The sequence below is a fragment of the Argiope bruennichi genome, chromosome 9 (genome assembly GCF_947563725.1).
Source record: "Argiope bruennichi chromosome 9, qqArgBrue1.1, whole genome shotgun sequence".
Classification (NCBI taxonomy): domain Eukaryota; kingdom Metazoa; phylum Arthropoda; class Arachnida; order Araneae; family Araneidae; genus Argiope; species Argiope bruennichi.
Genome location: NC_079159.1, coordinates 53708591 through 53733855, shown reverse-complemented (window position 1 = coordinate 53733855; position 25265 = coordinate 53708591). Strand labels below are relative to the sequence as shown.

At 29.0% G+C, this 25265-nt stretch overlaps 1 protein-coding gene across 2 annotated transcripts in view; it reads right to left on the bottom strand.

Moving 5' to 3' along the window:
* Positions 1-25265, bottom strand: part of LOC129985348 (FH1/FH2 domain-containing protein 3-like) — a 130478-nt gene that overhangs the window by 8325 nt on the left and 96888 nt on the right. For both annotated transcript variants that reach the window (XM_056095344.1, XM_056095345.1), the window contains 15 exons: positions 24260-24354; positions 24033-24176; positions 22467-22531; positions 20798-20944; positions 19116-19186; positions 17814-17969; positions 14609-14806; positions 12068-12417; positions 11038-11475; positions 9470-9604; positions 7250-7408; positions 5618-5803; positions 4264-4383; positions 4008-4169; positions 1163-1278 (listed from right to left, as the gene is read on the bottom strand). In XM_056095344.1, coding sequence (XP_055951319.1) covers positions 1163-1278; positions 4008-4169; positions 4264-4383; positions 5618-5803; positions 7250-7408; positions 9470-9604; positions 11038-11475; positions 12068-12417; positions 14609-14806; positions 17814-17969; positions 19116-19186; positions 20798-20944; positions 22467-22531; positions 24033-24176; positions 24260-24354 — 2542 coding nt within the window. The remainder of the gene's footprint in view (positions 1-1162; positions 1279-4007; positions 4170-4263; positions 4384-5617; positions 5804-7249; positions 7409-9469; positions 9605-11037; positions 11476-12067; positions 12418-14608; positions 14807-17813; positions 17970-19115; positions 19187-20797; positions 20945-22466; positions 22532-24032; positions 24177-24259; positions 24355-25265) is intronic.

Below are 25265 nucleotides of genomic sequence, written 5' to 3'. Positions count from 1 at the left end.
TAAAGCATGCATAGAAGCATTTCATGTTCATGTAACACACATCAAGAGTGCATCCCAATTTAATGTAGGAATCCATCATGGATCTTCAGTAGAAGATAGCACACGATGTCACAGAGAAGCAGATGCATTGTCATCCAGAGCGTCATTGTCATTCGGTGATTAATCGCTAGGATATAGTTAATACACAAGGATCAGAAAATCGAAGTGCAATTTGAACGCCTTTATTCTGACTGATTTGAATCAAAATTTGACTTAGAAATACAACTGTAATCGCAAAATTCCATACCAAATTCCATATATTGTATTTTTTGAGTTATAATGTTTACATGCTTGTGAAAGTATAGACCTATAAAAGTCATTTCTTTGATGGATTTCTGTTAGATTTGATACACATCTAAATTTATATGTTAAATCTGTATACCAAATTTTTTCCCATTTAACTTGTTTTCAGTTACCGTGTTAAATTATATTTGGACAGCCGAGCAGGCAGACTTCCTCTGAATGGATTTCATTTAAAATTCAATAGAAATCTGTAAATTTAGTGTAAAGATCATACACTAAATTTCATTCTTCCAGCTCGTTTTTGAGTTAACCTGTTCACAGACATAATTTTAAAAAATGCTTTTCGGAACTCTGGACGATCTGAAATGTGAAGATTCTTAAAATTCTTGAGTTCGATTATCACAATGTATACTCTTTGTATACTTCGGATGCAAGAACATAAAAATAATGTTTTCTGATTCAAACTACATTATATTTAGAACTCTATTCAGAATATGTCTTTCTATTGAAGTCCTTGAATAATTTATTAAATGTGAAAACAATACAATATAAAACACATCAATAAGTGTTTAATACCAGAATATATTTGGGGGCGTGTCAATTAATTAGCCTTCATCCTCAATAACAGGCTATTATTTCTTAGTCGTTAAAATAATGATGCATATTCTATGTAGTAAAGATACTTAACAATAGAGAAAAGCGTTTTTTCCAATTTATCAACTATACAACAGTTTAAATAAATGGTTTGCTAGAAGTAAACAGTTTAATAATTGTTTGCTAGAAGTAAATTGTCCAATTCTTTGCTTTTGCATCCGATTTCATCCATTTTTTAAACGTATATAAATTTACTTTTGAAAGCGAAAACAATAATGAAACTTACCTAGATTTATTAATAGGAATACCATCGTGTTTTGTAACAGCTTTTAAATATTCCCAAGAAGCTTTGCATTCTGTTTCCATTTTGGTCAGATTTGCGGAAATCTCATCAAAATCCGCCTGTAAGGAATGAATACCAGCAGTTAACCTCAAATATCTTTCGGCAGTTTAAACCGTTTTGAATTGTCATTTTTATGACATATTCAAAACGGCTATTAGTATAATTTATTGAGAGAAATCTACTAATAATCTATAATTATTGTTGCTCATTTATTTTTTTCTTTTGCAATCACTATTCTTAATTTTTGATAGTTTTATAGTCTTGGTTATGATCGCAGCGCATATTTGAGCAATCATCAGTTTTAAAGGTCAGTAAGATGGTAACTGATATTTTGAATGAGGGATTTTCATGTTTAAGCTGAAATTGTTCAATTTTAGGAATCTTTTTTGTAATTCAATGAAGAAATACTTATTACTTTTTTAACAATAACGTGGTCACTCACACCTTTATATGTATTTATCAATTTAAATTCCTTTTTATTTGTGGTTCTAATTTCAGCGTGCAGCCTGGTAACCACATATATCGAAACAATATAGTACATAGTAATTGCTTGAAATGTGTTATTACTATTATTATTTGTTGTTATGATTTATGCAGATTTTCAATGCACAAAATGGTTTGATATGCGGGCTTTTCTTATACTTATTACGAAAATAATCCCCGATAATAAATATAAGTTCATAATATACAACATTGAAGGATTTTTTGATAAATTGAATAGTAATATGATTATATATATATATATATATATATATATATATATATATATATAAAGGAAGAATAAAGAAAATTAAAAATGTATAATCTGCATAGCGTTACCTCAACTGGCGTAGAAAAATTCACGCATTTGCGTTACCGTAAAAGGCGAAGAAAATTCACGCATGCGCACTGCGTTCTGATTGTTGGCATGGCAACCATTATCAACGGACGATTTAAATTACTTTTAGGTTAGTTGTATGCTTTTGTAAGTAAATTGTATTTATGTTAGTTATATATTTTTTGTATATGCTTATAGTTTTAAGTGCATCGTTTTTTAAGTAGTTTTTTTAACCTGTTTTCAATGATTTAAATTATTTTTAGGTTAGTTGCATGCTTTTGTAATTAAATTGTATTTATGTTAGTTATATTTTTTTTTTTTTTTTTTTGTATATGCTTATAGTTTTAAGTACATCGTTTTTTAAGTAGTTTTTTTAAACCTGTTTTCGACCGATTATTTTAAACGATTCATTTTATTTTCTTAGTGTTTGGTGCATTTAAAATGAAACATTGTTAATGAATCGATCCGTTCATGATGAATCTGAGAAAATTTTGTTGACAAATTCTTGAGATATTACATAAATTAAGAAAGATATTCTTTAGTGCCCATAAAGTTTAAACGCTCAGTGACTCTATTATCAGTAATCATATTATTAAAAAAATGCTTTGTTTCAGTAAAAAAATATTATTATATTAATTGCAGATTAATCCTTTACACTTTAGTTTAAAGCATAAATTCTACGAGGGGTAACAGAAAATTAGAGAGATACATATCACGTTATGACTGAAGGCCTTTATAATATTATGAGTGAATTATATGACTATCAAAATTTGAAGTTTTAAAATATTTTGCTGAAGAATCTATTAAAGTTGGAATTGCATAAAATATTTAATTATTAAAATTTTAACGAACATTAAGATTGGCGAACCGGCTGGTGGCCAAAGGCGGCTAGTAATAAATAAAATTGATATTTGTTTAAATATCAAATATTTTGAGACATACTCTTAAAGTAAAAGCTAGGTCTTGTTTTCATTCATATAATAAATTTATGAAAAGAAGAAATAAAAATATAATGCATCATAGCCTTTTTTTTATCAAACTAAAAACTTTACATTGATCGGAACTTGGAACATTACTCAACTTCTTTAATATATTAATACATTAATATTTAATTCCATAATTAATTAGAGCTTACTGTTTTAATAAATAAGAAATTTAAGCTAGTCTGATATACTGCAGTAAAAATTTGGACACCTTATTTTCAGAAGATTGAAACAAAAATTCGGCGCGGAATTAAATTGTCGTCGCAAGATCACATATCGAATTTCACTTATTTAAGTAATTGCATTTACAGGCATGCGAAAGTATAGAGCGGCAGAAAGTCCACATTCTGACAGATTTGACCCACATTTTGTTCAAAGTTTATATTTTAGATGCTGAACTTGTATATCAAATTCTGTCTATCTGAATTCTATCTCTTGTAACGTATCGTAGACATCGAATTCACTTGTTCTGGAACAGGTAAACAGATAGACTTGTGCGGGTTGAGGTTCGAACCCGCAACGTTAGTGTTCATAGCCGAGTAACATAACCACTAGACAAAAGAGTACTCTCTTCTCCGGAAGTTGTTAACTGGCTTTTGATGTTACCACCACAGACTTCTTATAATGGATTTCATTCAAAATTTGACAATTGTGGACTAAAGGCTATATACCAAATTTCATGCGTCTAGCTCAAAGTGTTTTTTGATTTATCATGTTCACAGGTAGACAGACATAATTCAGAAAATATGTTTTTCAAACTCGCGTAGATCTAAAACTTTGTCATTCGTTAAAATCTGAAATTCAATTTTTTCACGATTACAATACGTTATACTTCATATACGAGAAACTAAAAATAAGTTGAATTTCTCTTTGGTTGTTTCAAATGAAGTTAAGAACTTCGCATATCATCTGTAGTTATGTTAGAGCTCCTTCAAAACTTGAGGAAACAATATCAAGAGATATGTCTACTTATGATTGCACTTCTTACCTTGGACGCGCGAGTCACAGCACCAAATTCAGAATAGAGATTCGTCGTGTCCGGGAACTTTTCCATCACAATCGTGCAGATGTGGTGCAGTAAAGAGTGTTTATGCACTGTGTCTTTCACTTCTGGAACTTTACTCAAATATTCTATACTGAAACCTTTTGCCTGCAGATAAAAAGAAAGAGAATGGATCAGAAAAGGTTAAAAAATACATACGTTGAATACTGTTTGGAAACTGGGAGCATTTGATTATACTTACGTTTGAGTTATTGAGAAAGTTACCGATTTGTAGAAGAATTGACAGAATTATTCGGAAAGTCTTACTGTTCTCTATTTCAACTATGGCTTGTTTGAGATCCATCAGAGGTTCTGCCACTTCCTGCAATATATAAGAATATCGCATGGTAAACAAAAATATATAACTTCAAATATTGTTTAAGCTACGAAAAGAAGTATCTATTTTTATAAAGCTTAGTGTCTGTTTATATGTGTTACACAACAGTTTTTAGCTAATCACGATAAATAACTATGATAAAAATTTGTCACATATGCTGTTCAAAACAGATCGATAAAAATATCAATTACAACTTTTCAAAGTCCAATAATTAATTAGAATGAGTTAATTAAAAATATAAAAAATTAGTGTTTTTCTACTACTTCTCCTGAAATTCACTACAATTCTGAGTGCGGTTAGTAACATTAGGATTTTAAAAATCGCTTTATGTGAGCATTACATACGGATTTTTTCACGTGCATTTTGTTTCAAAGTTTAATTTTTGAGGAAAAAATATTCAGTTATTTTTTCCAAATCAAATTTGATTTCGAGAAGCGTCAGACACAAATTTATATTGCTGAATTAAATAGATAATAATTAGATAATTTCTAGAAGAGCGTGAAACATTTTTTCCGAATTTGAATCGAATTCTTTGCGAATGGAATACATATATGCTATTCACTTTTTCTTATACCCCTAATAAATTTTTTTAATACAACAAACAAAATTTAATTCAAATTCGAACAAGGATGTGTATTTCAAAATGATTTGATTGTTAATCCCTAAACATAAAAACTTCACTATAGTGATAAGGCAATTTTGTGAAAACTGCTTTTGGAATGCCTTATTAAAGTTTTGGATTTCTTAAGTACATTAAATTTCCCTTTTATGGTTTATGATTTCTTTTGTTTTGTGATTTAATAGCGTAATATAAACTTACTTTCCCCGACACATCTGTCAACATTGGTCACAAATATCAATACAATTTGGGAACTGGATATACACGAATATGGAACCTATTTCTATCACGAATTCGCTAATATGCACGGGGCTGATTCACATCAAATATATCATTATCAAAATTTCTTCAGATAAGGTATTATAAAATTTTGGAAAAGAAAGTTTCCTCTCAGAAACTGTCTTTATCGTCTGACTATAGTTCAAAAACGGGAGTTTATTTTCAGACAATTCTCGTGCAATTTAAAAATTGGGCGCTTATCTAATTAAACATTATTTAGCGAAAAGATTTTTAAAAAACATTTGAAAACTCAATGTCTTTTCAAATGTATCTCGACCGCATTGTGTTTTAAGGAATGAAAGAGTATGAAAAGTTTCGCACTTTTTCCATAGTCTCGTAATCCAGTCGGAAGGCCCAAAGCTTCAGCCTAGCTTCTAATTCGCTTATGGAGGCTAGTGTTAGGAGGAATTGTTCTGCAGATCCTAAAGGAATGTCTGGATTTTCCAACTGTGCTTGGACGATTTTATTTTTCTCTTCTTCCGTTGGAAGCATCGTCGTCAGGATTTTCTGAAAGGAAAAAGTAAATAGATGATGATATTCACATTTTTTTTCTCAAACTTTTTGGAGTGAATTCTTTGTTTATTAGAACAAAGTGTAAAACTAATTTTTTTAAAAAAAAAATATACGATAATAAAATTGCATATTTGTTTAAAATGTTTTCATATTTGTTTTATGAATGCATGTTTTCGATGAATTTATTTTTTACTGAACATCCTTATATTAAGTTTTTTTTTATTAGACTGAGTTTATAGCTTTATTCTAAAAAATTATGAGGCACACTATGAACCCCAAGAAGCCATAATTTTTGAAGAGTAATGAAGATATAGAAATTTTAAAGAATGCCTTCGACAGAGTAACATTGTTTAAATAATTAAACTGTGCTTTTTAATTATGTTACTGTATTTAAAGTAGCATATTTTTTCAGTTGTAATATTCAGCCATCTTAAAATTTCCCCCAAAAGAAACAAATATCATGGGAGTCTTTTCCGTGAAAAAAAATCTTGAACTAAAATTTCCAAATTAAGAATAGAATCAATAAATATGGAAATGTAAGACAAATATATTATCCAAAAATATGAGTCATTGTTTTAATGTTATATTTTTCATAAATTTTTATTGGTTACATAGTTCAGTTCCTACTACAAATATTACGTATAAATGAAATAAAATTATGCTTTATTTACAGAACATTATTATTTAATATTTTTGGCAATTAAATTTTAAATAAATTATTTAAAATAAAATAAATTGCTTTATTTGCAGAACAATATTATTTAATATTTTTTGGCAATTAAATTTTAAATAAATTATTTAATATGAAATAAATTGCTTTATTTGCAGAACAATATTATTTAATATTTTTTGGCAATTAAATTTTAAATAAATTATTTAAAATAAAATAAATTGCTTTATTTGCAGAACAATATTATTTAATATTTTTTGGCAATTAAATTTTAAATAAATTATTTAAAATAAAATAAATTGCTTTATTTACAGAAAACTAAAAATTTTTGGTTAAGAATCAAGATTTTCCATCATTTTACCAAAAATCGAAGAAGAAAAAAAAGAATTATTTTCATGCTACCAAAATAAATGTAAAATAATATGATATAAAAGTTATAAAAATGATGTAGTAAAAATTTTAATTTTATAATATGTATGTATGTTTATACATGTGGGAAGCGCTGACAGATCCCGTATCATGTATGGCGCCATGTTGGCCATGTTGCGGCACGTCATTAATCACGTGATGCTTTCCCGCCATTACTGGCAGACGAGAGTTGGGCAGTGAGACTGCAAGACGTGCAGCTCACGCTCATGTATCTTTTATGTTCTATGTAGTAATGTTTTGTCGTTTGTACTTTAATCTTAATAAATATATTTCACATATTAATGCTGGTCGTTGCCTTTCCCCACATACATGTCTTCAAAATATAAAATTTTCTGACTTACATCGATTCCTTCTCTGTTCATGATGGTTGTGTCCATCTTTAATATGGCGGCTTTGATGGCACCTTTAGGAGGAAGCTTTGTCATCCCGATGTTGATTGCGTTGGAACGTTTTGTGTCCAGAACTATAAGCTCGGTTTTCTTCGTACCATCTTGAACTTTCTGTACATAAAATTAAAGAAGAAGAAATGAATTTTGATTGAGAGTTATTGAATTTTTAAAAAACAAATTTGGAAAGAAAAATCTCGAAAAAGAAAATTTATTTTCATAATCTTATTTTATTTTCATAATTTCACATTATATAGCTACCTCTCTTCTTTTTCTCTCTCTGTTTGTTTTAGAATTATTTTAATCTCCACTAATAATAAAGATGAATATGTGCGTATTTGGTGACGCTCCTCCGGGAAGACCATTAGAACCAGAACTACCAAATTTGGCACAATGTGTACTTTAGATCGTAGAAATGTATACCTCGGACAATTTTTAAAAATATTTAATTAAAAATTAATGTTTTTTCTCATAACTTCCGAAATTATGATACTACAAAGATAACTTCCATATCGTTTAAAATTTTTTTAAAAAATATATTTTACTAATACCAATTTAGTTGTCACAATTTTTTTCTGAATTGTGATATTTTTAAAAGTATTTCTTTCCAAATTATTTTCAACAATAAACTTCATGGTTCAACTGGAATCCAAACCATTTTCAATATTGCGTTATCGTATGATTTTCTTCCATTACTGAACGTTAAGGAAGAAGTTTGTTTAATGTTTATGTAGTTTATATGAAGTATAAGAAAGTGAAGTTATATTGTCGGAAACCTTGCCTTGGAACTTCACTCTATTAGGATGTCTATTAGTTTAGGATGAATAATGAAGTGACTTAAATGACAAACATCTAAAGCTATCGAAATAACACTTTTTTTCAGTTTGATGCTTAAAAACGTTTTATTGCAGCAACCAAGTGCATTAAGTCATGCATCGACATTTAATTGAAAATAAACAGCACCAATATTCCTGAGAGAGCAACTGATCGCCAAAAATGGTTATTACTTGATAAAATAGAAAGTAACTGGGATTTTAAAAAAATAAGTTTGAATTCCAGTAGCAGATAACCGGGTTTGCAGAATAACAGAATTTTACTTAAAATCGGTGAGTAGGAAACCTCATTATAAAACTCAAGTTCAATTTAAATTTAATTAATACCTTTTATTCATATATTAATTTGATCTTCTGAAGTTTTCTTAAAAAGTAAATTAAAATAATTAGATACTTTGGGTTTTTTTTTTCGGATATAAGTCAATATGGTGAGACAAAACATAAATCACTAATTACCGGGAAAATGCACAGTTACAAATCAAATTAATTTACTCAATTAGCATTAGTTATTTTCTATGGTACTAATCGAATTAAAAAGAAATAAAAATTTGATATCACAATGATACAAAAATTCCAAGTACAAACTGAAAGAAATAATTGAGATCTTCTTTTTTGACAATCACGTCAGCTATACCTTATGACACACTTATTTAAAAAGATAATCATAGAATTTTGATAATTCTTTAAAAATTTAGATTTACATTGATCGTTGGAATATTGTTCAAGGCAGCATTTTGAATTGACATCGGTGTTTATAACAATCAAATGCAATTTGTGCGAAAAACCAGCATTCATATTGAAAATATTTGCATGAGAAATTTAATCAGAAAATCAAAAGTAAAATTTTGTGCAGAAGTCTTCAGTGGCGATATTACTGAATTATTACGAAGTACTACATATACAACAGGCAATTATTTATTACGGAATTATGTCAAAAAATTAATTCAGTGAATTTTAATTCTTTTATTTCGGGATATTTATGAATATCAGGTGATATCCCTAATTTTGTATATTTTGAAAAACATTCAATTTTTCATTTTTTTAAAAAATTAACACATGGTCTCAAGTATCAAATTCGCAATTAAAAGATGACATTATAATGGAATCAAAGCATAATTTATCCGTACAAAATCATTAATTTGCTTTTCGAATATAAATTTTCCAAATTACAGATTCATTTCTTATTCCTTCGAATGTCTTTTAAGAAATAAATGTTACCAAATAATCTGATATTATTTAAAAATTTAGAATTCTATCTTCTTCTGTGTGAAGTTCTATTGATTTATACAATTCTGAGTATTATATATCAAGTGCAGACTATAAAACTAATGATGCGACTAACTTTGCTCATTATGTCTTTTGCCCTGCTCTCAAACAGATTTTCCAGCCTTTGCGTATCCAGCGGGACTGGCTTCAGTTCGTCCCAGATAGTGCGTTTCTTTCCAGCTCTTTCCATCAGCATCGGTTCTTCTTTCACCTGTAATTGAGATAGTGTTGCAAGTTCCACTTAATTGACATACGACACTTGGCAAATGGAGTCAAGACACGTGATGAACGTAGTCACGTGAATTAGATGACAACTATACGCAGTAATTGAGCTGTAAACTGATATTACGAGTAGTGATTTTACATTCCTTTTCCTTCAGCATGCGAAATACATCTTTAATATGCTGCCATAGCATGAATCATACTTATTTTTTAATTAACTATCTCCTTTCTCTACTATAGTTAAGAAATATCAAAAAAAGAATAATCTAATTATATTATTCGGATCATAGCAGTAAACATGTTAAATTAAATTTGCATGGTAAATTAGACATATATATGAGTTTGAAATGACTTCGTTAAGTACAATAGTAAGAATATATCTGAATGTAATAAAAAATATCTTTATTAATCATTCGTTTGCTCATCATTTAATAAGATCACAGCAGCAGAAATTATTACAGAATTTTCAAACTTTTGAAGGTAATGTAATTTTACAGTTATAATTATACAGAAGAATTGATTGAATTTTCTTAAATATAAACATGAAAAAGTACATTTTATAAAAGATGAAATTAATTAATAGTTTTATATCTATTGATGAAAAAATAAACTGTATGCACTAAATAAATAATTATTAACATGCACTGCCTTATTTTTCCTAATTAATTGTGGGCAGTTAACTCATTTATTTACCATACTTCTTTTTATTACTTTCTTTCTACAGGACAAGAGAAAGGAAACAAAGTAATTATAATTATTTTCGTTAATAATTATTTAGCATTCAACATGCTTTTTTTACAATTATAATTTTAAAATTGAATACGCAAATTTTTATCAAAGATATATAAAGTGGGATTGGAAAATGCCTAGCAATATAAACTTTCTACATAACTTTTACAAAACAAAAAGAAGATTTACCAGCCATTTTTACTAGTCTAATATTTGGTCTACATTTAATCTACAGTTCAATAGATTTTTCCTAATCAAGCATTAGTCTCAGCAAAGATCCTTTTTTTTTTTTTTCAAATTTAATTGCATTAAACTCTTGTAAGGTAAGGCTCATGTTTAGAAGCCTTATGCGGGTATATATTCCCCTTTTAACTAGTTATATTTATTTATATATATATTTATTTATCAAAGATAACAATTTTGGGCTTAAACGTCTTTCTGTCAATGTTACCAGTTGACTGACTGCCAAATGAAGAAATTCAATTAATCTTATTAAAAATAACATTTTCCTCTATCAAACTCGTTTAAAATTCTGAAAACTTAAGGCGACATTATATCTACATAGTTAGAGTCCCTAAACCAAACATTATAGGGTTGACTATTTCCGTCATCAAAATATTGCAATAAATAAGTAAGATTTTTACTATATTCATATATTATGTTACAACTCAATTTTAAAATTAATTCTCAAACCTCTTTCCAGAATAGCTTTACAGTCTTCACTCTCTTGCTAAGCTTGTCTTCTATCGGAGGTGGTTGGTTTTTCCTAAGCCAAGAAGGAGCCACAGGACCGTTCCTGTTCATTCCCCCAGGAGGGGGCGGAGGACCACCCATACCTGGCGGAGGAGGCGGCGGTGGTCCTCCCATACCTGGAGGTGGGGGTGGGGGTGGAGGCCCACCCATACCCGGAGGTGGTGGGGGTGGAGGGGCACCTCCTGGAGGAGGAGGTGGTGGTGGCCCTCCAGGAAACGGTGCAGCGTTAACTGGTCTCATAAGGATGCTGACATCATCATCGTCGCCTAGATCAGTGAAGTCCAAATCATTAATACGGAGTGGACGTCGCATAGTTTGTAGGAGTTGATCCCACTGAAGCTCTTTTACGCCACTTGCAGACTTTCTTAAGTCATGTCCCTGAAATAAAGAAAGTAGAAAATTTCTCAATAACCTGTTATTTTTGTGATAATATAATAATCAATATTTTTTAATTTCTTTAATCGAATAATGTATTAAGATTACGTACATTTTTTAAAAAAATTCTCATATATATCCATATAGAAAATATTGCATATAAAATTCTGTAATTCGATACACAGTTCTAAAAAAAAATCAATGTTTTTCTCACCTAATTATATTTTAAGTTGAGTTCGTTTTTTATGGCACAAAAGCTATCTTTGGCCAAGCTGCGAAAATTCACGAAATTAAAATATTGTATCTATTTATAATAAAACCAAAACATGGAATTTCTACAAAATTCAAATGTAATTATATTTTAAATAAGAAAAATGAATTAACAAAAAAAACCCGGAAATAGCAAAAAATATATAAATACAAAGCAAATGAGACCATGCCGATTTGTTTTCATAATTTATTGCTTTCGAAAAAATTACGTATTAAAGTCTATAAAAGTATATTACAACTTATAGTTTTTTTTATATACAATAATTTATTGCAATCATTTATTTACAATAAATGAAAAGCAAAAATAAAATTCAAGATCACCTACCGAAGGCGATTTCATTTCGTTTCGTGTTGTACCATAACCAGCCAATCCTTCTTTTGCTCTGTTGACCACACCGGGCGTTGTTCCATACCTTTGCCTTTGGGGTTCTGGAGTAACTTTGTTTTCTGGAGCCGCAAATTTATTCTGTAAATCCTTATGACTACTGTCATTTTTGAGTTTAAAAGCTGGCTGGGGAGGCTCTTCAGGCTGTATCGTCTTCTGGCTTTGTCCCCATGTAGGCTTGGGTGCGACTTTAGCGGGCTCATTGATAGGAGTGTAAGGTTGAGGACTTCTGTTCTGTTGCCCATAGAAGGGCTTAGGAGCGGCAGTTGGAGGTGTTGTTGGAACTGAACCTGCGTTTCGTTAAGTAGAAAAATTAGTGAACCAGAAAATTTTTAAATGCATTATGGTAAAATATAAACCTTTTTAGCAAGATTGGCATGGACTCAGAAAACCGATTGAAAATACTAGGATTACTCTATATTTTATATAAACGCCTATTGTTCGGAAAAATAAGTTTTATTCTTTAAGCAACTTTGCTTTATGAATTACGAGTTCATACACTCGTTATAGCTCGGAATAAAATCATTTTCAAATCAAGATTTTTATAATATTATGAGATTAATAAAATAGTTTCCTTATTACAACTTCTTTAATTAATTTTCGTTCGCCTTCTTCTATGTCGTCTGAACAGCTAAATGTCTCTCTGCTTTTTGTCGCCTTACTTTGAATTCTAGGCAGGAGTCTAACAACATTTCATTTTCTCTTCCTCATTCATAGCTACAGATATAACAGAAGTTTCTTCATTCGATGTTTTTTTATTGCTTCTAATTTTAATGTTTGTGTGCTTTACTGTTAAAACATCGTATGGGTTTTTTATTTTTTCCATCAAAGCTCCAGTACTTTAAGTAGGAAAGAGACACAATAATTTTTGGTGATCTCCAACATTAATTATCATTTAAAAAATTTAAAATTAAACGAAACATTAAATAATAATTAAAAATATTATCGGAACTGTTATTGCATGTACATTAAAAGATGTGTATGCTATTAAGAAATAAAAGTGGAAGTAAAGATTTTGTTTTCTGTTACTGTTAAAAAAACACAGTGTGAGAAATACGTTTATCGTGACTGTAATGATATGAAAAAGTATTAGCTAAGAATTTGGTAAAACCATAAAATTGGTTTGAATTTAATTAGAATAATAAAAATCATTTTTACAAATTGTGTTTCATTTATTTATTTTTTCAAAATTTACTTAAAGAAAAAAAAAATGTTAACTTTTCTTTAAGAAGTTATATAAATATCTTTTGAGTAATAATTATTTCAGAAGATATTGGCGAAAGCATGAATAATAAATGTCGAAGATAGACTTTATTAATTAAATATCTGAAGAAAGAATTCAATGACGAATGTATTATAGATGATTTAGGAATGAACCCCAAACGACAGGTACAAATTTCATGTCGCATTATTCACCGTTTATAAGGGTTTCTTGAAAGGGATAGACAAACATGCATGTATTTTAGTAGGAGATGGTGGAGGTACGGGTTTGATTTCTGTTTGGACCTGTTGCTTGACTAAAATAAGACAATCCATTAAAATTTTTAAAAAATCTTCAATACATATATATTTATGATAATTAGAAATATAGTCTAAAGACGATATGTTAATAACAGTTTAGTTTACTCTAGAATATGTTATCATAAAAACTCGATATCGAAATGAAATTTTTTATCTATACGTTGAATTTTTTTTTTAATTGAAGGCCCTGGAATTATAGAAAATTGACAAGTTACAATGGAAGTTATCATATAAGAATACTGATTTGATCTAATCGTAAATAGTTTATATTGCTTTTTTTTATAAATGGACTATTTAAAATTCAGTTATGTAATGGTTTAAAAAATCGTACAATATCAAAGAGTGAGTTAAAGCAGAATTGCCACAAAGAAAACTTCAATTAATCGCAGTAAAAAAAAGTATTGAAATGTTAAATTCCTTATTATAATAATTCCTATGATGAATACTACTTAAAGTGGATTATTAATCATTAAATTGTTCAACAAATTAAAGGAAATATTTATTGTACATAACATGTCAATAACAAAAAAAAAAAAAAAAAAAAGTAAGAAAGAAAAGAGATAAAACGCCTTACAATTGCCTATTATGTCAGGAGGACGAAAAATTATTTCAAAAATTATTGCCTAATCCGGCCCATTAAATCCAGGATTTATTCTAATATTATTAATAATGTGGTATTAAATAATTAGTATTAAAAGTAATTACAGAATATACGTAGTGGAATTATCTTTATTCCCACCTTCCCGCCTATTTTAGCCTAACGAAAAAAAAAAAATACCTAAAGTTATTGTATGCAACTTTATTTAAAGAAATTGATTGATACCAGAATACGAAACCTTTTTTTAGGAAAATGACATTTAAACATATCTCAATAGTGAGTTTGAATGAATAAACTCAATAATTTAAATCAATGATCTAATTTTAATGGATCGATGAAAAAAATATGGAACATTTCGTTACCCGTCAAACTGTTCTGACGAGTAAATCCAGGTTTAGTAGGAGATGGTGGAGGTACGGGTTTGATTTCTGCTTGGACCTGTTGCTTGACTAACGATGTTTCTCCTCTACTCGGTCTTCGAACAAGTGGCTCTTTAGGAGTTTCTTCTTCTTTCTGGTTCTCGAACAGAGATCGCTGTCTGCTGACCAACGAAGGAGCAGCTGAAAGGAATAAGAGTTTCATTTAGAACGAAAATATGATAGTTTCTCTATGGACATAAAATATAAACAAAAAAATAATAAAAATTAATTACGAAATAAACAAATATGTTAAAATTTAGAAATAAAAATTATATGGACTGAATACCATTTTATTTGGAAAATAAAAATTTGTTACATATGTTTGAAATAAACTAAAATGTTCTTCTCATTATTAGTTAAGAAAATGTTTGACAAAAAAAAATACTATTTCTTGTTTTCTATCTCTAAGCATAAATTTAGTCTCTAAGAATAAAAGAAAAATTTCAAAACTATATTAACATGTTATAATTTTAATGATTATTACGCAAATAATTTTGAAATTTGTTAAAAATAAACTATTTAACAAAAAAATTTATGTGCTTTTGATTATTCTTAACAATTATTGAATATGAAATAACAGAAACAGAAGAATAAATCAATAAGAACAAATCAATAACGTTTCAATAAATACTTGAACATATCTTCCATTTTACGGAATCCAGCAAAATTATTCAAAGATAAATTAAATTGGATTAAAGAAAATAAATTAAATTTTCGATAGAAAAAATTTCTGGGTAAAGAATAAAATTTCTACATAGAGAGCAAAACCTCTTGTATAAAACTTTTATGTATAAATGGTGCAATCAAAAGGCTCATATTTATTTTGTTCATAAATGGGAATATCAATTTTAAAAGTATTAATGGTAATAATGGTAAAGTATTAATGGTAAAACCTATTTCTGAGAACTATGTAAAAGAATATGAGCCCAATAGTATGTATGCTTAACATAGCGGAAATTTTTTTCATGTATTTGACCTATAAACCTCTTATTTTCTAAGATGATAACGTTTCTAAAGGTAACATCATAAAAATCGAATGACGATTGTCGCTTGTGTACTTATGACTGGTAAATAGGAATAAATTATTTGTGCTTGATAAAAATAAAGTACCGCATTGTTTTAAAGTCATAAAATGGTTTGAAGTTGACTATGATTTTAAAAAAATTATGAATGATCGCATAAGTTTTTGAGAAATGGTTCATTAACTTTGATAAAAAAAAAGCGCTTAAGTCATCATTTTTGTAGCTAATTACCCGTTCTATTCTAGTTCATTTGAACGAAAATCAACTAATGTTAAGTTTGCTTTCTTCCTGCCTAATATGACAAGGAACCAAAGGATAACCAGAAATTTAAAACTCGTGAAATAAATCCTGAAAGACTTGACCTTTGCATGAATTAGAAAGGAAATTGGTAAATCTTCAATAACAATAATATCGGCCAAAGTATAAGAGAGTGATGAAACTTATAAAGAATTAAAAAAAAAACTATTTGGATAAAGCTGGTTTTATGGAAGACATTTCTAAAGAAAATAAAAAAATAAATAAATAACGAAGAGTAAACAGATACCGAATGTACAAGAGAATTCTAAAAGCAGCTTCTTTAATCAAGTGAATGAATGATGGAATTCAATTCGGACAATTTGTACTCATTCACGTGTCTCTAGTAATGATTGCTTATCCTAGTGATCAGGATATATTAAGCATCCCTTTGACTAAGATGAACCCCAAAATGATAAGAACAAGGATGAATTATTGCATTATTATATCATCTAGTAAACAAGTAACGAAAGCATTCCAAGCATCTGTCCAACAGATTTTTTTCATATGTTCCTGCAAGTATTTTTATTCCTTTGAATAAAAGCAAAGTTGAAAAATTTGAAATAATTTCAGGAAAAGTTTATGTTTAAAAAGGTATTAGAAACTACTTTGACCGAAAATAAAGAAAAATTAAATTTCCTTTTATTTATTTATTTATTTTGTATGTGAATATTCATTCTTTATTTCCTAACATTCAAATTAGAAAATTATATACAAAATGTACATTTATTAAAATATATTCGTTAATTATTTTAAGTCGTCTTTAACATTCAAAGAGAAATTATGAATAGTAGATTTTATAAAAACAAACAAACAAAGAAACATTTCGTTTGATTCTCTATCTATCAGAATTTCTATACATCGAAGTATCTATATGTGTATCGTAGTTTTCTAAGAATTTTCAGAGGTAGATTATAAAAGAAGGCTTTTTATGAAATACATTAATAAAAATATAGTGCATCTCTTTAAATATAAGGATAAAGTAAATGAAGTCAAAAGAACCTCTTGCTTGATGAAGAGCAATAATAGAAGTGTACTTAAATTTCGAAATAGGATAGGACATGAAATAGAATTTTAATCTGAATATTGCTTAAATTTGCCTTGTAACTGTAATAAAAATCATTCTTAAATTTCATTAAAAAAGGATAGGAATAAAAGGAAGCTAATTGATGCTTCTGACTAAAACTCTTTGACTAAGAATAAAATGCATAATATTTTCTTTTGTCTTAAAATTTTTGTATCATGTGATATATCTCTTCAAAACACATACAATTTAAAGCAAAACTTGGACAGATCTTTCCTGATTATAATATGCATATATATCTACTATCCATACAAAAATTTGAGCAAGTAACCAATTCTATAAAACTTCCGTGAAGTGAAGCCCCAAATGCTCCCAAAAAAATTTTACATTCTAAGTAATAGCAACATTTGCTATTTAGTATTGCGCAACAAACGATATTAAAATGAAACTGTGTTCAGCACAAAATTAAGAAAATCAAGCGATTAGGCTACAAAAGGATCTCTTTCGCTACTGAATGCCCATTTTAACAGAAGATTGTGAACTGTTTCAGGAAAATTTAAGACCATTCAGAAAAGTGAAACTAGAAAACAGACTGGAGTAATTTCCGAAATTGTCCGTGTTCCGAGATAAAACTATTGAAATACAAATAAAACTTAGGAATATTAAGTTATAAATCGTGCTTTGCATTTCCTAGAAATCATAAAACGTATAGACAAAAATATTTAATGTATAAAGAAAATCCATTGTATAAATTCATACTGTTCATCAATGTATTCATCAGATAAAAATAAGTCTCTTTTTTACTTACTTGCTCTGTCGCTGTGGAATGCTGGTGGCTTCTCTTTCACTTCGGGCGAAGGTAGTGTTTGTTGGAGCGAGGGATAGTTAGGGTCACTCTGACCGGTCAGGGTGCGATTGCGAGCATCCCGTCGACGACGTAAGGCGGGAGTGATGCCGGTATCATCTGAAAAACATATAATGCTGATATTTAATCAATTCTTGCGAATGGATTTTGTAAAAATAGAAAGCACAATGGGTAACATTCATTACAATTAACATAATACATTATGAATAATCAATCCTTTGGTAATTTTAATTTAACCAGCGGTTGCATAAACAACATAAATATGTGGTTTAGGCATTCGCATAAACCACATACTTATGTATGCGCATTATACATATATTAAAACTACATTTTATTTTTGCTATTCCTTTGAATATTAACTTAGCAATACTTGGACGAAAGGCAGGCCCTTCACAGAAAAAATCTCTGGTTTGAATTCCTGCCTGAGGGGTTACACTTGGAAAAGTCTTCATGCCGGATACATCTTTTCATTCTTTTTTTTACTCCATTTAATTCATTATTGCATTCAAAAATATTTATTTCTAATTTAGTCGAAGCATATACATCTCACTAATCTTTTAAAATTAGTTTAAATAATTATTAGTAAAAATATTTTTAGGGTTATTTGACCAGAATATGCAAAACTATGGTTTAAAAATTATTCTTCGGAAAAATAATTATAAATATAATTGTTTTCTTCAGAATTTAGTCTTTTCTCTTGCATAGAAAATGAAAAGAAAACGATCATCTAAAATTCATAAAAATAGATTAAGTTGGCAAAATACAAAATTAAAAGAATCGGTTTTTAAAAGAATCATTAAAAGAAGAGCATTTCTGAAGTTTGCATGAAAAATTTATTAAAATTCTCATGATCTTGAGCTTTAAAGTCCCGTTCCTATAGCCCGTGCGCACCTCGAGTCCGGGGTATTTTGCCCTCTTTCCCCTCATTTGTAGTTTTCTGGGGCTGTTTGATGTCTATTCATTTTACCGACAGTTTGTGGAAAACTCTCGACAGACGTGCACAGACGAGAGTGGTTCTACAATGGGTCAGATGGCAGATTTACGACCTTATCCATAAAGGCAACGGGACATGGGAACGGAGCTTTAAATGTACTCATTGATTAAATATAAACTGTAATTTACATAATTGCTGTGGTAATCTAGTTAATTTATAGTCAGAAAAAAGAAGTCTGGATGGATTGACTTCTATCCGAAAACCAAAACTATTTCTATTTGATATTAAAACAGATTAAAAGTTCAACCTACCATCAATATCTAGTCCAGTGTCTGTCGATACGGCTGGAGTCTCTGGCTGCTTAGTACCTTCTCGGCTATCCCTGACAAGCAAAAATGTGTAAAGTGAAATCAGAAAAAAGATAGGAATCATAAATAGCCATCTCGCTGTATACAAAGCTCTATGGACAGAATAGAGACATCAGTTAAACAAATAGTTTCTGACGAAACGTCACATGTGCAACATCATTTGTCAGGATCAGTTCGATGTGCACACCAGAATATTTTGCAATGGGATTCACGCTTAAAGGATAATAGATTTTAATTCCGTTTTGTTAATTTGATACAATGACTACTTTCTACAATTAGTTCTGTGATTTCGTGTTTGTATTTTCGCGCATATAACATATGCCCAAAGAATATTGTAATCATTCAATTGTTGTTATATTTTATTGTGAGAATTGGATGAATTTAATGTTTTATAGATTCTTAAAGAATCATTTTTAGAATTGTGTTTGTGTATCCGATTGTGGTTCCATATCCAAATAAATGCTGAGTAACTGCAGTGGCTACAAGTAAAAGAGCATGGAATATCGTTTCACCCATGCTTTGGAACGGTGAATGCCCATGTTTCTGCCTCTATATCCACATAAATATTCAGTAGCTGCAATGTTACAAGTGGAAGAGTATGGAATGGAATTTCACTTATGCTTGCGCTGTGATAACTCAATAAACAGTAAACCAATTAGATAGATGGAATTCTATGAATGGTCTTCGCACAAAAATTGTAGAATGGAGGAAACGCTCCGCCTCGTCCATTCTACAATTCATCTCTAATAAAAAAAGAATTAGAGGGAAAAAAGAAAGACCAGAATATTTGCAATTATTTTTCTGCCTTTAATACTAAATGATATATTACAATTATTTATAATTTTTGTACATATTTTCTTGAGCGTTGCCGCTTTTATCAAAGAAAATATTACAAGATTTAGTTAATGTGTTTATTTATGCACGTGAAATCACTCCTCCAATGAAAATATTAATTATTTTTATATTAGTTGTCGTAGTTAGTTAGGTAAAGTCGTTAGTTAGGTTAATTAGGTAGTTAGGTTAGTAGGAGGTTAGTTGTATATTAGTTGTCATGGTCATATTCAAAAAAAAAAAAATGGTGGAAATCTAGGAAAAAACATTGGGTTAATATTTTCTACATTTATTGTTGAGAGATATCAAAGCAATGAACTCATAATTTGGTATGCTTTTAATTTTATTGATGTAGTTCTAAAACGTTTGATTACGTAAAATATAAATTTTGAATTCAGGTAATAAATGACATTTTTTTAAATGTAGAATTAATTATATATACAGGAAAAAGTCTAAAGCTGAATTCCCGATTCTTTAAAGAAAACTCTGCTTTATAATTTGAATATCTGTGCATTAATTTTTTTTTGTGTATAAATAAAAATTACCACTATTTATTCTCATAGAAATTCATTTATATATTTTAAGATTAAATGAATGATTCTTTATAAGTAATCCTCACTTATTAAACTTTTTTTCTTTTTAAAATTGCTTGTTTAATTTTTGTGGCTGATACTAATTTTTTTTAATTTCACGAGATTATTCAAAAACTGGAAAAATTATTGGTATTATTTATAAATAACTAGGGAAAATATCAGTATTTTTTATAACACTAATTTCGAACACTTCTTTCTTACCTTCTTACCCACGGTGGCGTCGGTGTTTTGATAGAAGGTGAAGTGGCAGGTGGAGTTTTTGGTACCACATAAGCTGGCAACAGGGGTGTGGAATGTCGTCTGCTTTTTCGACGTTCCCTGTTTGCTCCCGATGGAATATTTTTGGATCTATGATGATTAATAACAATATATAATATGAATAAATTATGCAATATATATTTTTTATTTTACCATTTGCATAAAATCATAAAGTAAGAAAGGAACTTGAATTTTTTTAGATTTCGAGCTCACCAGTTTTAACTATTTGTTGTAATTATTTATGGAAAATTACACTAACTTTAACCCGTTGTACCACAGATTAATTCATATTCAGAACATAAGAGACCAAGCTTCGTCCGGCAGCGTTTTTTTTTTTAATTGCAGGGGAGGGGGGATGAGAAAATATTTAGATACGAATCCCATACTGATTACATATTAATATTTTTCAATCATATTTACATATGAACTGGTCATTTAAATAAAAAAAAAATCATGGATGCATTTAGTTTAACATGTTATTCGAATTGCTTAACACAATAAGTACATTGTTGTTATCGGATGCGAGCTGAACGTATTCATATTCGAATAATATCATACAGCGCCATCTCACAAAATTTTTAGGTGCCAGTAGATAATCATCCTGTGGCAACAATGCTAGTACCACAATAATTTACGAGATGGCGCTATATGACGTTGTCAGCATGAGAGCGGATAGAGAAAATCTCTAATAGTCAGTTATTAAAAAATGTTTTTCTTGTGTAAAATCGCATTTTTTTCGAGAAAGACACCTATTTAGATAAACTTGAAAAGCAAAATTTTATCTAAATATCAAATTTGGTCTAAATCTTTAGAGCCGTTTCAGAGATACACGAAATAAATCATATAAGAACTGCTCGTTTAAAGTTATAAGATTTTGGGACAATTCAACATTTGAATTTTTCCACTAATTTTTTATGAAATTAGCAGTATTGCAAAATACAGGAAAAACAGAGTACAAATCTAATTGCACATCTTCATCAATTAGTTCAAAATTTAGCAAAAATTTTCCACTCATGCATGCTTTGAGGAAGATAACTTACCCAATACCAGATTTGTCTGAAAAATTTTGAGATCTCGAAATTGAAAACTTTCTAATAAGAAGTTGTGTTAAATAACAAAAAGACGATTTAAAATGGTTATGTAATAAATATTGATAAGAAGTCTTAAGGTTATTTTTTAAAACTATTTTTGTATATACATGCTGATAAACTGGAAAAGGAAGACACTAGGAAACTCTCAGTGCCTGAATTTATTCTAGGCAGCTCCTTTTGGAATAATAACTCAAAGTTAAGAAGTATAAATCAAAAATAATGAATTCGAAATATAATGAAGTTTTTAAGAGCATTTAAACTCCATTTTATTGTTTTAGATATTAATAAATATTAGGTAAAAAAATTAAATGAAAATCTCAGGAGTATGGAATATATAAATGAAGCAGTCATCAAAATTATCTATGTATATTTAATTATTTTTCAGCCAATTTTAGGAAAATTAAAAGTAAAAAATTGATTATGAATTAAAACTTTAAGCAACTCTTTGATTCAGAATTTTGTGAGCATTTAATAATAATTTCATTAAAAAGAAAAGTTTTCTGGAGATTTACGATTAATACCTTTCAATAAAAGTTCCAAAATATGGTTTTCCACCGTCTTCTCCATCTTCATGTTTTAGGACAGCCTGAAATAAATACTTATGCTCAATATATAGCAACAATATAAGTAGAATTATATTTTATTAATCGATATTTAAGCATCTTTTTAAAAATGTGGGTTATTCAATTGTAAATATAGTAACCATATTTTGCAGACAAACTACTTATCAATGGTTAATCTGATTTATTTTTTTCATGTCAAATCAAGTATAGCATTCTTAATTTCCAGCATTAAGGAATCAAAATTTGTTACATATAATGCAATTTTTAAACAATCAAATTTTTGATATTTTTATAAAGTATTAAAATTTTTGATATGTAATTTTTAAACTATCAAAAATTATAATTGCATGAAATTCCATTGATGAAACCTGATTAATTATTAAAATGTCTGTAATTTCATAATGAATGAATGAATATTCCTTACACTTTTCAAGGTTTCATTCGTCATTGATATTGATGATAACAGCATAAAATCTATGGCAAATGAGAGTGCTATCAATACTTTTTCGTTGTGCTGGCATTTATATAAAAATAAATTGAGTGTCATTCAGTACTAGATTTTAGATAATAATTTTTTACTTGGTATCTTCCTTCATCTTCATATATCATAAATACTGCGTTCCTCTAGTTCTATGGAACCAAATTTGCAACCAATATCGTGAGATACAAGAGTTCCAAAGAGGCAATAAGGTCAGAAATTTTCTTTATTTGAAATTATCTGAATTAATAATAAAGATGAATGTGTGTGCTTGCTTGCGTGAGTGTATACATGCGTGAGAATGTTTGTGTGTGTTAACACTCTACAGGCCATTTGACCTACAACTACTAAATTTGGCACACGTATGCCTTGGAGGTGAATGTGCATCTAGGAGCGAGTTTTTAAATTTTTTTTTAATTAAATAATGAAATTAGAATGTAGGCGTTTTTCCGGAATAACGTCCGAAAATATTAGCGCGCAAAAAATAAATTTTACATCATTCCAAAATTTAAAACAAAAAATCCTTTTTATGATAGAAAATAAATAATTACGTAAATTTTTGATGAATTTGGGAAATTTTTAAAAAAAAAATTTTTTTTTCTAATTTTCAATAATAGATTACATTATTGAACTGAAGTTAAAATTGTTTTCATTGTTTCATCAAATGAAACACTGATTGCATAATAATTTTCAATTATAGTTGAAAGCTAAAGAATAAAGATTTTGTATAGTACTGTGTAGTTTATATGACACATATAAAAATATGAAATTACAATATATCAAAATTTATATGAAAGACACATTTTAAATAGTATCATGGTATCATGGAAATGATTCATAGAAATGATATCATAGAAGAGGTTTGTGTGCACTCACAGAGCTTACGTAAGACAATTAACACGGCTTTAAAATCAAACAATTTGGTGAAATCATAAACATGGAGTTATGAAAAAAAAGATTTATCAAAAATCAAATATATAAGTATTCTCGACGAACCAATTGGTCGCTTGAGGCGACTAGTATATTCATAAAGGTTGTCTCTGTACCTCATATATCTGAAGTTGTTTCAAAAGTTCCTTATCTGTTCCTCCTCTGCACAAATGAAACTGTACTATTTGTTCCATTCCTTGCTCTTCCAGAGCATCGACGAAATCGAAATAGCTGTCTTGATCACCAAAACCATCAGCTACCTGAAAATTAAACAAATGGGAGAAAATTAAATCTTACATGCACTAAATTCCTTAAATGTTTGTAGTAAAATAGTAGATTTTACCTTGTTTATTAAAGTCATACAGTATACGAGTAGTTCGTAGTCCAAATTTTCTTTTTCCTTCAAGTGAAGCATGACGTTACGCCAAAGATGATTACCTGGAAATAGAAATAAATTGTTTATCATCATTGTTTTCCTATAAATATTGCAAATTTAACATAATAGCATTTGTAGGGTAGCATACAATCTGTAATTGTAACAAGCGTGATGCGACACACAAGATGAAAAGATTTTTCGATACAGTTTCGACGAAAAGCTACCGAAGTTAGTATGCATTTCATGGGTAATGTGACATCATTATCAGCTGTTTTTCGTTCATTGTATTTGGATGCGTCTTGATCCAGCCCTTTTGCTGATGTCATTCATTATCAAAAGCAAAGTAGTACAGTAATACTTTTAAAGGCAAGTTCCACCTGTACATTCTTCCTTTATCAGCATTAAAGTCTATTTTGCTTATCTTTGGTCTATCCTTACTTATGCCAGTACCTAGGCCATCTGGGATTTTACAGCCAAAACCAATTTGAAGTAAATACAAGTGCTTGAGGCTAAAACTCTCTGAATGACCTCTCATGCAAGATGGTATTATAACAATATTGATATAAACACGTTGATAAATATTCCACCCTTAAATAATACCAATTCAGATACTATCTAAAAACTTCTACAGCAATTTGGACAATATTCAGAACCCAATACTCGATGAAAAGATCCTACCGATTCCTATTTCATGAAAAGATCTAGAACCATTATCATGCTCTAATTTTATTTAGCTATCCTTGTTTGATTTAAATTTTGCAGTATTTTTATTAATCACTCCAAACTCTTGATGTATTTTTTTTCGCCTCTTATTATAGTACTCACCCTTTTGCAATTATTTTCTCCTCTTTGCCACCCTAAGCAATTGACTGATTTTGATTGGCTCTACCAATTCCTGATGCTATTTCTGACACTCCCCTGTCCATCCAAGATAATACTTGCTCCTAACCCAAAGAGCACTGATTAAGGTACC